We start from the raw sequence: 14,254 nt of genomic DNA, 5'->3' as shown, positions 1-14,254 counted from the left end.
ATCATAGGGTAATAATTAAAATAGGCAAGCTTTAAACCTGAGTAATTCTGATTTCCAAGTCCATGCTTTTTCCAATATCTGCTACTCTTTTAGACACAATGGCAGTGAATTACAATGAGCAAAATGTGTGTGCAATGTATGAGTAACTAGGTGTGATTCATTGGAGAAAACAAATGTTTGCATTCGATAAAAGCAAAATTGAACCGCTGACTAGATGCACAAGGAGAAGTCCCCAGATTATACTTTAATGATGTAAATGTAAAATTTGAGGAAGGGAGTCAGGTATGGAGCTACAAGATTTGGGAGTCATTCACTTACAGCCAGACTTGAATCAATGAGAGGAGGCAATTCAGATAAACAAGTCAGAAGGGCCAAGAGATGGGTTTATGAACCACCACCATAGGAATTCAGCAAAAGGAGGAAAACAGCCCTGGCTGGTGTGGCTTAGTGGACTGAGTGCTGAACTGCAAGGCAAAGGGTCACCAGTTCAATTCCCAGACAGGGCACATGCCCAGTAGGGGGCGCATGAGAGGCAACTACACATGGATGTTTGTCTTCCTCACTTTCTCCTTCCCTTCCCCTCTCTCTAAAAATAAATAAATAAACATTTTTGTTAAAAAAGGGAGGAAATCAAGTCAGGTAAAGAATGGAGGAGCTAAACCAGTGGTGTGTCCGTGAAGCTGAAAAAGGAGATCATTTGGAAAAGATCAGCATTCAACATTGTCAAGACTGCAGTGTTGACAATAAAATGCTAGCGGCTCTCACATGACACAAGGACACTAGCCTTGGTCTAGAAGCTTTAGGTCTCGCATGCACGATGCCTCTTGACCCATTATAATATTTTAACCAGATTCCATCCAGTAGACAATTACCATGTATGGATTCCATTGCTCCTGTGTGTTTGCTCAAGTGTCCTCTTTGTTCCATTTAATTTTCTCAGTCTAGAGTCTTTAATACAGAGTGGCCATGTTTGTTGTACTAGCCAACTCAAAACACATTTGAGAGCATAAGGTGGTGCTATATATTACTGCGCTGGGCCAAAAGGTATAATCAAATGGATTCAAGCAAACCAAGATGTAGGACCACCTTAGTTATATACCCGCTAAAGAAACATTTTACTGCACAATGCACATCCTGCAGTCAGGCTACTTCAGTTGAAATCCTGACTCAAGTGCTCTGTAGCTCTGGGTAATAGTAATAATAACTGTATCTATTTTGGAGGGTTACTGGGAAGAATAAGTGAGCTATGCAGACAAGGCACTTCATGTAGTGCTGAGCACATAATAAAGCCCTTGATAAGTGTCAGCGTTTATTTAAGTACAATAGTCTTTATGTTCCCAATTGGACATCTCATTGAAGGCACTTAGGAAAACCGCTGAACGCATGTGATACAAACAGAAGTTAGGAGACAAAATGTTTCACCACTAGCCACACAAAAGGTAATCACACCACATTTTTCCTCACCAAATACACCCTCCAAACAGAAGCCAAGGATGAGCTTCTGAAGACAGAGATGGATGTAGAGTCAACTTGCCCAGTTAATGTCTGTTTTAGGAGACTCCTGAACACAACGGGAGCAGACGGCAGTTAGGTTCCCATACTGCCCTGCTTAGCAAATTGTTGGAGAGCCTCTGGGTTGTGTCCAAGGGTCTATAAATTCCTATGCCCACTAAGCCTTGTTGTAGACACACAGTTAACATGACATTAAATTAATTTCCATGCTGCAAGGATTAATGAAAAGCAAATTCATTAAGAGCTTTACTGGTTGATTTTTGCCATTGTGTTCTTTCTCCATCAGTGCATGTTACAATGTCAACTACTGGCATGAGGAGAGGCATTGGAAGTCGTTGTCCCAAACAGAACGCTAACATGCAAAAGTCTTGAGAATCCTTTGACTAGAACAAGGATCTACAAATATTTTCTAGAAGAGGCCAGACAGGAACTATTTCAGGCTTTGTGGGCCATACAGTCTCTTTGATAACAACGTTGCCTTTGTAATACAAAAACGACCATGGATGATACATACATGAATGAGTGTGGTATGTGTCCATAAAAAACCTTACTGGACACTGGCATTTGAATTTCATCAAATGTTCACCTGAAGAAACATGAGTCTTCTGTTGATTACTTTCAGCCATTAAAAATGTACAAACAGTTCTCAGCTCATGAGACATACAAAAAAGGGCAGCCGGCTGAATTTCACCTGCAGGCTTCAGTTTGCTGACCCCTGGACAAGAGGATGCACTCAAGACAAGCAGATACAATCAGGAAGAGGGGAGGGGGCATAAGGGGACAAAATGGTAATGGAAAAAATAAATATTAAATGAAATATATTTAAAAATTTAAAAAAAAACAAACAATAAACAAAAAACAAGGAGAAATGACCAGTGGTTTACTGTGGAATTGTGACAGTAGGTTGTAAGTCACGAATTAATAGAGAAATATTGAAAGTTCCAGATAGTGTACATCAGTGGCTTCTCTAGGTGTGTTTTTCCTTTGCCTAAAAATATCTGACACGTTATTTTTAGGTATGTGTTCTCCGCATTGTTCTGTACCCTGTATATACAAATTCTAACATCAAGAGTTCTGTGCATTCCTAAACATATGGTGCTTAGAAACATAAGGCAGATTTTAATGTTCTTTCTCCATCTGAGAATTATAATAATTGGAATGAAAATGAAATTGAACCATTGTTGTGATTTTCATGCTGGGTTTCCATTTATAATTTTATTCCCACCCTTTTAATATATCCACTGATTGACAGGATACCTAAGGTATCTACAATCTTTGTGATAATATCCACAAAAAGGCCACTTAAAAATTCTAACGCATTCAAGATAAGGCTTTATAAATATCAAAGAACAGGAAATCTGTTCTGTAATTAATGACTCCCGATTTAGGATGTGCAGATTGAGACATTATGTTCTTGTAAACTAACAGAATGGATCTCATTTATTACAGGTGTACTTCTTCATGAAAATGTGCTTTCCATTACTGGGGGGGGGGACATTAAATGCTAAAGCAGGCACTGAACAAGCAGGCTCTTTAAAAGAAAAAAAAAATAGAAACTTTCAGGATTAAAATGCATCCGTGGTAGTTCATCATGCATAGTTTTTTCTTTCGATCCAGAAAACAGTATCTCCATTAGGCATTCAGTTTTTGTTGAGATATCGATCGCTTGGGCACATTTTCAAACTCACTTCATAATTCTTCTCACTCACTTAACTGACATTGCAGGCACCTAAGGCTTTCAGAAATACTGTTTAAGTAAAAACACTGCCACCCCAACAGCTGAAAAATGAATTTTCCTGCCACACGATTCATCTCTGCTTGGAGAGAAAGCCAGGAGTCAAACCCTCTCACCTTTTCCTAATTTCAGAATCCACAATAATCTGCCTCTTCTTTTGGGGAGGTGGTGGCGGGAGCTCCTCCTGGGCGTGCTTTACCAGGACCTGTTCCCTCGTGGTCACCATAGTTACCGTCTCCATTACAGTTGTCTGCGTTAGTGATGGCTGAGGGGTGGCCACGGCCTGGGAGATCTGTGAGAGGTATTGAAATAGAGGTCAGACACTGGTTGAAACACTTCAGTGAAGACTGCTCGGAGTGGTGAAGAGAAATAATGAAACTGTTCCTACTTGTTGGTAAACTGACCTTCAGAGCAAAGCAGCACCACAGTGAACCCACATCAAACTGTTTTTTGTCTAACTCGTGTTGACTAAAATCACCAAGGAAGGTAATTGCACAAGCAGCAGTAAACTTGCAGCCTCCTCAACTTATTAGTCAAGCAATGGGAAATAAAGGGGGCCAAGGAGAAAAACTTAGGGTGTCATTCTGACATTTAATTAGACAGTTTAAAGTGTTTATGACAAGTTAAATGTTACTAAGGTACCTCATCGCTGATGTGATCGCCTGGCATGTTAATTAAGTTGGATGTTAATGATCACATGTAGTGATTATTGATGGTCTATATATTTTTAAACCAAAGTATTGGAACCTCTTAATAAATGACTTTTCACTGAAGTCAGTGAAATGCCCTTTAGAACTACAATGAACGGTTAACATAAAGTGCCTTTTCTTGTTTGTTATAATTGAGTGAATATGTTAAAAGGTTTGAGTTCCCAAAGTTAGCAGGAAAGAGTCTTCTTGGTTTAAAAACACAGACTTTCTGTTCAGACAAGTCACGTAATAGTGAAATGCCTTCCTTCCTTTCTTAACCAACAATCCTCTCTCACAGGCATCCTTACGTTAAGAGGACAGGAAAGTTCCCTCTCTGGACGTTAACCATTACCCTTCCAGTAAAACAAATGACTTTGGACGATCTATGTTCAAGAAGACCAAAACAGACCTGTACTGGATCCACTTAGAGGTATTCAGAGAATCTGGCTTGGGTCATAATTAGTTAAATTGATTTTCCCAAACTTGCCAAGAGATCCAAAAAGGGCCTGTGGAAATGTCCCTACCTCACACCCCATGACTGATCCCTCCAATGAGAGGAAATCAGAAAAGCGTTAGGATCTTCGTATTTCAGCTCCCAAGTAGGCAACTGACAGCAACAGAGTCCTCTGTCATGATGTCTTGTGGAAAAAGTGCTTTTAATAAATACATTTTAAAAGTGATATGCTTTGTGCAAGCCACATCCTTACATATATGAAGGCCTTAGGCACTTCCGTTTTGATGCCCTACATAATTTATTTTAAAAGAGGACAATATGAGATGCTGAGTTTCTACATGTGCCAAGTGCAAGTTTTATCTTTCCTGAGATGTCCATAGATGCATCATTGAGAATTAATCACTTCACTTCAAAGGATAATGATATAGTCCATGAAATGAACTACATAATTGAAAGCAGAAAGTACCGAAGTTTTGTTTTAATGATTAAAATATAACTTGCGATTTACATGGCACTCAGCACAAAATTATCACAACATGATCAAATTTAGTTTACTATTAATTAGGAATAAAATGCAGTTTTTAAGCAGGATTCCAAGAGCATTTCATTTTTTAACCGTGTGTAAACTTTCTCACATTCAATGCTGCATTGAAGAGAATATTGTCCCCAATTTCCAATTATATATGTGCAGGCACCAGAGTGCAGAAATTCTGAAAATGCAAAGCTATTTTTTGCAGTTATATCTAATGTTATAGGACATTTGTGCTACTGAGTATTTGGCTATGGAATTGATTTCTGTATTTTTATATTTTCTTATTGATACCTATTATGAATTTGGACAGATGTGCCCACAGAGAACAAAGGAAAATAGCAATGTGATATACTATGAAATTGCATTTAAGAATATAGTAAACTTTATAAGAAAGAAAAAGATAATCTTTTAAAATAAAATAGTGAGGCACGAATCTGAAATTTTTCGATGCTATATTCATTACAATACTGTAATTGAAAACAGTGCTTCATTTCCTTTGAGATGAATAAGAAAATGACTCTGTATTAACCTTCTAAATGTAGGATATAATTGTGTTATCTATAACAAATCAATAATTACTCTCTATACTTACTCCATATAATAAGAATAAAAAAGAATCCTGGCTGGTGTGGCTCAGTGGATTGAGCGCAGGCTGCGAACCAAAGGATTGCGGTTCGATTCCCAGTCAGGGCACATGATGCCTGGGTTGCAGGCCAGTTCCCAGCAGGGGACGCATGAGAGGCAACCATACATTGATATTTCTCTCCCTCTCTCCTTCCCTTCCCCTCTTAAAGAGATAAATAAATAAAATCTTTAAAAAATAAAAAATAAAAATAAATAAATAAAATCCTTTTTTGTTTGTTTTTTTTTATTCAAATGTTTTTTGAATAAAGAAAAAACATTTTTGGTTTGAACACCAGCACAGAATAGGCTGAGAATGGTTTCTGCCTGACGGTCCTGGAGATCTGAAGCTTGATTGTGGCTCTGATGAATCTGATCTGCAAGCTCCGTATTAAATACCGAGTATCTGCTACAACTGCATGTGATCTGACTGGTGGTCCAAACCCTAGAGTTCCTGCTCCAGGCGTCATATTCAGTTTCAGCAATCTACAACTCTGTAAGCTGCTTGGCAGCTGAATTGCAATGCCTCAGTTAAATTCCCGCATGTATTGAATATGTATCACTACAGGACATTCCTAAATGAACACAATGGAATCTCTATTTGAGGGGATCTCACAGGGTAGTAGCGAAGGTGACAACCTCACAAACAACTGTGAGATAAAGTGCGTGCCACAAAAAAAAATGTTAAACATGCAGCGTCATTGCACATACCAAATACATAGCCGTCAAGAACATTTCTTTTTAAATGTTGCAAAAACAAATTTTCCTCAGCTAGTATCTTAACGTATAATTTATTTTGATGCTAAAGGCTGCACATAACATTTATCCCTGTTCATAAGGTCATTTATAACAGTAAAGTACTGGAAACAGTCTAATGTCAGGAGGAGGTAGTTTAAATAAATTATAGTACATGCATGTCAATAAAGCACTGCGCATGTTTCAAATATTTTTAAATGTCACTGGAAATTGTGTCCATTATAGTAGCGGATGAGAAACACATGCTATACACATTGGTGGCTGTTATTGGCAGAGAGAGCACAGATCATTCCTACTGTGTACCCTGTATTTCTGTATTCTTTGTATTTCCTGATGTTCTCCAATAAAATATTTTCCACAAAACGTTGCTTTTATAAGTAGAGAACAATTTCAAATTCTTTTTCTAAATTGTTGTTTTACGTTTATCATTCCTCTCTATTTTCATATAAGCCTGTCACCCAAAGACCTTAAAATTAAAGCAACTCAGCATGTGAAAAGAATGACTTACTGCCTTCACTAAAATGTTGAATAATACAAGGTCAAAATTAGAATATACTATAGTTTGCACTACAAATTCTTACCCAGCCTTCATTTTGATTATGAGTATACTGAAAACTGCTTTTCAATGGCCTCATGAAAATAAATTTGTCTTTAAATTACTGTTCCCTTGATCTGTCCATTAATTAATTAGCCCAGTAAAAATGGGAAAGAGTTAGCATAATACTGTTTGTCTTTGGCCCTGGAAGCTGGTTGCTCTTACGGTGATTAAAAGTTAGGCCCAGGAGCCAGGTTCTACAATTCTCACACTCTCGGTCCACACTATTTGGGGCAGGTTAGATACTATTTCAGAGCTTTGACTTATTGTCTTCATATGTAAAATAGGAATGAAAACACATCTCTAGCCCTTGCCAGGTGGCTCAGTTGGTTGGAGCATTGTCCCACACACCAAAAGGTTACAAGTTTGATTCCCAGTCAGGACAGGTTGCGGGTTCCATTTCCAGCCGAGGAGCGTAGAGAAGGTAACCGATTGATGTTTCTCTCTCACATCAATGCTTCTCTCTCTTTTATTCTCTCTCTCCCTCTCCCTAAGATCAGTAAAAATATCCTCAGATGAAGATTAAAACACACACACAAATCTTTCGCAGGTGTGCCAAATATTGCCAGCTTCCTGAGTGCGCAACTTACGTAGGCACCCAGGGCCCCTCACTCAGAAAGACCACCCTTGGTTTCAGACTCTGCTGTCACCTCCTGAGATTGTTAATAATGTCTGAACGAGAAGCATTTGCATTCGGCACTTGGGCCCATGAGTTAGGTAGGCGGTCCTGCTTGTAAGAATTCAGCTACGTAAAGTCTGAACACAGTAAGTGCTCTCTTGATACACATTGGTAATAACCACGATCTCTTCTCCGTGTTCAGAGAAAATTCAGGAATGTTTTTAATACTGAGTTTTCTAACTTCTGAGGTTATGCAGCTTAATTTCCAAATGTTACATATTCCCATTGAGAGAAAAACTGGGGAAGCACTTGCGCAGCCTTTGATGGCTCTGGGGTCTACATCTTCTCTCCCACAGACTGTACAATGCTGTTATGTCTGGAAAAACCAAACTGCTCTCAAGCAATAAAATTCTTTCTTACTGTCTCCTCTTTCATTTGTGTCAAAATGCACAGTTTTCAGGGGAAGTATATGCACATTTAAGTGTATTTGCAGAATATAAAAGGGCACACGATGAAAGGAACCATGGATTTTCCGTCACTGTCTGCAGTTTCTCAGGGGCGACTAGTTATACTCCCGACTGTTCTCACATTTGAACTTCACTTTCTTGGTGCTGATATTTTTCTCTGATTTCTGGCCTACATTCTTAGCTGTGTCTTTTAATTTTCCATTGAATTATTTAAATTTTCTTGTCCTTCTAAATTCCTTGGGCTTAAAGATTTCCACTTCTTACCTTGTGAGATATTTTCCACTACTTGAACATTTAAAGAAACTTATAAAGAGATTCAATGATTGAAAAAAAAAAGAGAGATTTGGTTTATAAAGAATTAGTTACTTATCATTTTATTATCATTAAAATATTAAAACTTGTAAAAACAGCTACTAATTCTGGAGCTCTCTGCATGTCCCAAGCATTCTGAAAATGCTTTGCATTCATTATCTTATTTAAAATACTTATGAATAGTGCATGCAGTAAAGTTTTAACAAGTGGTAGCTGTCCTTACCTCACAATGACCCTAAGAGTAATTATAAATATTATTCCCGTTTTAGAGATGGGAGGTAAAATTTGAGGCAGGTACAACTTAGCAGCAGCCGAGCAGAGCTGTAATCCAAGTCTGATCATTCCTTCATCCACTTCTTAGCTCACTGGCTGCTATTCTGAATGGTGATTTTCCTTTCAGTAGTGTAGCTGGGTAAGTGAGTGTTTGTATATATGGACATAATATGTACAGTGAGAAGAAGACCGAAAACTATATAATGACATAATCCTTTAATGCTGCCCAGCTCTTGATAAACTCTAATTAAATCTGTGCTAATTCAATCAAATGAAATACACCTTTTAAAAATTTTATCAGGTTGACAACTGTGGATCAATGTCCTTCGCTGTGTGGCTTGTATGCACACAACCTTATAGTGATCATTGATTTTTTTAATAGGTATGGAGGCAGTGCAATTCTACAGTATAACATATTGTATATGATTAAAACAACAGCTTCAGCTGAGAATTGGTAGCCAGGCTTAAAACGATCTCCACAGGCACGAGAGCACGACGTGCAAGTACCTGATGCTGGAAGGATTTGCAACGCTAAGCAACAGAAGTAACCTAGAGGCTGAACTTTATGATACACCGAGGGTAAGAAATCAGGGGCTCACAAAGGAAGCTGAGTTATCAATCAAAATGCTGTAAAATGCTCTAGCTCACGAGCAAGTACAGAGCATTTGCCAAAGCCAAGTACAGCATACAAGGAGTGCTATATCTCATGACAGTGGCTTGGTGACAGAATTTTCATACGAACTGCTATCCCGTTTTGACACTGGTAATAAGGCTGTCTAACTTCATAAATAGATACTGACATTGGAAACATGAGGACAATTAGAGCAATGTTCAAAAGACATCATAAAGGAAGTCCTTCTCCCCTTTGAAATATTATATGATAATTAAGGAGACTTACTGTACAAAAGGGTCTGATTGATCTTTTTTGATTTTGATTTTTTATTTCTGTATTTTGTATTTTTTTATTTTTTGTATTTTGTCTCTCAGTTCAAATTAGCTTTTGTACACATGGACAGAGAGGGGACAGAGGGGACAGAGAAGGGAGAGGCATGCGTGCTTCACTAGCAAGTAACTCTCACACATCCACGGCACCTTTCTCCCCTCGAAATGCTTTCATGTCTGTGGCTTTATTTCCTCCGCCTCACATGCCAGAGAGCAAACAAAGCAGAGGCGTGTTGTAATGTATGTTGGACATCCTTTTATAAACAACTACACAAATCAGAGCTAGTACTGGTATTTTTTACACAGCATTTGAGCAACTGTGTGAGTTAACAGCATCTGAAAAAACTCAAGAAGCAATCTTATTTTTTTCCCTGATCCACCTCATCTTTTGCTACACGCCATCTGATGTGAAGAAATAAAACACATTTTGGAACCAGGGAGGCAGATTATCAAGCATACATTTAGGAAAAGAACTTGTATTTTTCTTTATGTGTTATTTCATTTACTGTCAGTAGGTAACAGATGTATCGTATAGATGCTGAGTATTTTATTTTCAGGGTATTTTAATTACATACTTATGGTGAGTGAAATGTAATCATTGCTGGCGTCAGTCTTGTTGAATGGGAAGAGGATTCTGTTTCCATCATCTTCCAGCTGACTCTGAGACCGATACAGTGGAGACTGTTGGAATATCTTCACTAAATACTCCAGGATTGCACATAAAATTTCAAGAGAAACATATCATAGACATTCGAGACTAGAGGGACACTGTAGAGATCTTCTCAGCCCAAACTTTGCACTTCAGAAATAAGGAATGAGGATTTCTAACAGCTAACTCAGCTGTAGTCTCCTAAATTTTCAGTGCCTACAACATTTTACGTTGTTGTTCATAATGAATTTACAATGTAAAATTGAGTGCACTTGATTTTATGCACGGTCCCATCTCAAACGCCGATGGTAGTTGGCTATTGCAAAAGGATATGGTTATAATTTCCCAAGTCATTTGAGTTATAACCCAAAATGCTTTAATAAAACCTTTCACCCAAGCAATAATAAAAAGATGTTCTAAAATTCAAGATGGTTACTCCATGAATTTCAGTAAAGACAGAAACCTAAAATTAAGGGAGAGAATTTTTTTTGAATCCTAGGTTTTAGAAAACCATTTAACACTTTTTTAATTGGCAGTGGGCTGATTAGGCTCGGAAAGCTTTTGGAAAAGTATGAAAAGGGATGTCAACCAAAAGGCATTAGAGTATTTTTAATTAAAATCATTGACAAAAAACCAGGCAAACCAATTATAGCTATTTCAGGTATCAATGTGGCTACAAAATAACGCATTGAGAATGGGGAGAGAAGATGCATGTAAAATATTTTATAGAAAGTAAAAATAGGATCTCTAAAAAATGAGAATAAACTCAGAAAAGCCAAAGAAATGTTCATCTGAATAATGTTTATCTCTATTTGCATGTCTCATATTATAAAAAACGCTGGCTTATTATCTCCGTGTTTCACATTATGCACATGTCTGGCAAGAGTTTCAAGACTCTCAGTGAGGCATAAGTGATACAGAATAGATATGTACAGATGCAGTGGTCAGCTTCTCTTTGTGGGCTTCTGTGGACCCAGGCAGACATATATTGCATAAAAATGTACTCTTATGTTCAAGGGTAGGGAATTCTGAGTATATTAATTTTATCTTTTTCAAAAATATATTTTATTGATTATGCCATTACAGTTGTTCTATTCCCCCCCTTCATTCCCCTCCACCCTGCACACCCCTCCCCCACCATTTCCCCCTTTAGTTTATGACCACGTATCTCAAGTTTTTTAGATTCTATATTTCCCTACTATTCTTGCCCTCCCCCTATCTATTTTCTACCTACCATCTATGCTACTTATTTTCTGTACCTTCTCCCCCCTTCTCCTTCTCCCACTCCCCTGTTGCTAACCCTCCATGTGATCTTCATTTCTATGTTTCTGCTCCTGATCTAGCTGTCCTCTTAGTTTGCTTTTGTTTTTCACAGATAAGATCCAATTCAAGTTCATCATCACCAAGCCCTTATTCTATGAAATGTTAAAGGGACTTACCTAAGAAAAAGAAGATAAAAAAGATGAACAGTGAAAGGACAGCAAACTCACAGTTATTAACAACCACACTTAATTTTATCTTTGAGATACTTGTGCTCAAAGACGGTCATTAGGAAGATAGCAAAATATTCATGGGATGGGAATAAGATCTATGGACTGAGGTGAGTGTGAGAATGTTCCTTATTCCTGGCAAAGAAGATAATTTACTCTGTTAATGAACCACAAAACTATGGAACTTCTGGCCTTATCTAGATAGCTATAGTCTTACAACTAAATGCCTGATGCCAAGTTTAATATATATTACCACCATGTATCATGAAGCATATGAATAATGTAATTTATACACTCACTACACAGCATGTCTTTCTACTGTCTATATGATTTCAGTGAAATGAGGGAAAATGATATTTCAAATCACTTAAAATATATTTAACCTTAAAGGATGAACTATAGTGAATTTTTCATTATCTTATTTCCTAAGTATAATCAAGATAAAACAAATATGTTCTTCAGGGTCACAGTATTTTGAAAAAAGAAAACCTGTCAATGTCAACAGGTACATTTATTAAAAAAAAAAAAAACAAGAACAAAACACAGGTTAAGTTGAATATTTAAGTAAGTCAATCTAGGGTATATTTCATTTGCTCTTTTTTCTTATTTAAGTATCCACATTGGAAGGATGATTATTCTTTCTAACTTCCAGAAACAGAAAGCATTTCTATTCCCTTAGGCTGCTTTCTCATCGACTTAAGCACCCTCTGTGTGTGCCCAGGTGTTACTCAAGCCGACCCTGACTTTGAAATCCACAACGGCAGCCCTCTCAGTTGATTTTTTTTTCCTTCCACATTTTGATCTCTGACCATGTTACCGTTTTAATCTGACACTCAGGACAGAAAATCAATGGCTTTTTAAGTTATAAGATACTATTTCTTGGTTCACTTTCTGTCCTTTTAATCGCTCTTTCCCTGAGCCGTTACATTTCTGTTTTCCTAAGAGCCCCTGACCCCTGCCGCCCCCCCCCGGCAATGATTTGGATCAGATGAAGGATTGTCCTTTTTGGGGAGAAGCCAATGAGCAAAAACCAAACCAAGCTCAAGAGAAGCCCCAACCTGAGAAGCAACTTGCCCAACACAAAGTCCATGTGTCAGCTTTCGGCCTCCTAGAGAATGTACAACGGCTTGAAAATGAAAAGCAAAATAATCCTAGTGAACCACACTAAGCCCTCTGGGCTCACTAGGGAGTAACTCTCACACATCCACGGCACCTTTTCCCCCTCAAAATGTTTTCATGTCTATGGCTTTATTTTCTCCTCCTCACATGCCAGGGAGCAAACAGAGCAGAGGCATGTTGTAATGTATGTTGGACATCCTTTTATAAACAACTACACAAATCAGAGCTAGTATTGGGATTTTTTTTTTTTTAGAGTTTGAGACTTTCAAAACTAAGGGGGTATGTTGCCCTGGCTGGTGGTCTCATAACTTCTTGGCCATTAAATATAAGGCTTTAAAGTTGTTTTTGTTTCCTAACTAGCAAAAAAATAATCCTAACATTTTGATGAAGTGCTCAGCCTTCTTCAGAAAGTGTCAGCCCAAGGAAATGAACACATTTCAACATTGTACTGCTACCGAGGTCTCCTCCCCACTTCGGGCAGCAGCATGGGAAACCAGGATGTGGGTGGGAACTGGCACCTATCTTATTACCTTGATAATTCAGTGTTTTTTTTAAATACAGTCAGCAAACTATATCCAAGGTTGCATGCAGATGACTGGCCTGCTGAATGAGATTATCTGAGTACAGTGCTGAGGAGTATGCATTTTAGTCGGCTTCCCAGGTGATTCTGATACAGAGTCAAGTTTGAAAACCACTGCACACGATGCGAGTGTGGGAGAACATTACCTATTACTAGCTTACATCTTCATAAACATATTCCTTTTAGGGAATGCATTTCAGAACAACTTTACCAAATAATGCTATTGTTTTATAACATGGTAATGAGTCATTTTCCAGAAGCAATAATCCATGAAATCAATGGGTGCGTACTAGAAGGAAAGGGGAGGTGAAGGGAGGTAGAAGATAAAGGGGGGAATGAATGGTGAAGGAAGGAGGCTTGACTTTGGGGGATGAACACACAATACAACATACAGATGATGTACTGTAGAATTATGCAGCTGAAATCTAAAATTTTATTAACTAATGTCACCCCCAAAATTCAGTACATTCGAAAATACCCCCAAAAGTATCACATTTTGTAATACCTCGCATATTTATTACATAGATGGCAATACTACTGCAAAGTAGCCATGGCTAAGTCACACATAATAAGAGGAATCATGTTTCGGTAGCAAAATCAGTATCAGATCAAGTAACTGCTAAAAATGTTCCATGGAAAACAAATGGACTTTTTTTTTTATTGCCCAATGATTGCACAGGAAATGACTGCAATTTATAGGCCTTTCAATGTTTAAGTGTGAATTTCATTTTAAAAGGAAGCTTAAACTGTGATTGAAAATTATGTATTTTGACTGATCCTATTTCCCTAAATTATATATCTAGAAGCAATACTTCAACCTTCATTTCTTCATCTTTCAACGAACATTCCCTAAGTGCTATTTATCACATGTCAAGTCTCAAGAAAACAAATTCTCTGCCCTGTCTCATG

General features: G+C 37.8%; 1 protein-coding gene across 3 annotated transcripts in view; it reads right to left on the bottom strand.

Annotated features, from left to right (window-relative positions):
• The window catches only part of DMD (dystrophin), a 1,990,869-nt gene that overhangs the window by 1,338,575 nt on the left and 638,040 nt on the right, over window positions 1-14,254 (bottom strand). For all 3 annotated transcript variants that reach the window (XM_053655812.1, XM_037127036.2, XM_053655810.1), the window contains exon 17: window positions 3,364-3,539. In XM_053655812.1, the coding sequence (XP_053511787.1) occupies window positions 3,364-3,539 (176 nt within the window). The remainder of the gene's footprint in view (window positions 1-3,363; window positions 3,540-14,254) is intronic.

The sequence above is a fragment of the Artibeus jamaicensis genome, unplaced genomic scaffold (genome assembly GCF_021234435.1).
Source record: "Artibeus jamaicensis isolate MK-2021 breed Jamaican fruit bat unplaced genomic scaffold, CSHL_Jam_final scaffold_1283, whole genome shotgun sequence".
Taxonomy (NCBI): Eukaryota; Metazoa; Chordata; class Mammalia; order Chiroptera; family Phyllostomidae; genus Artibeus; species Artibeus jamaicensis.
This window is presented reverse-complemented; position numbering and strand designations above follow the sequence as displayed.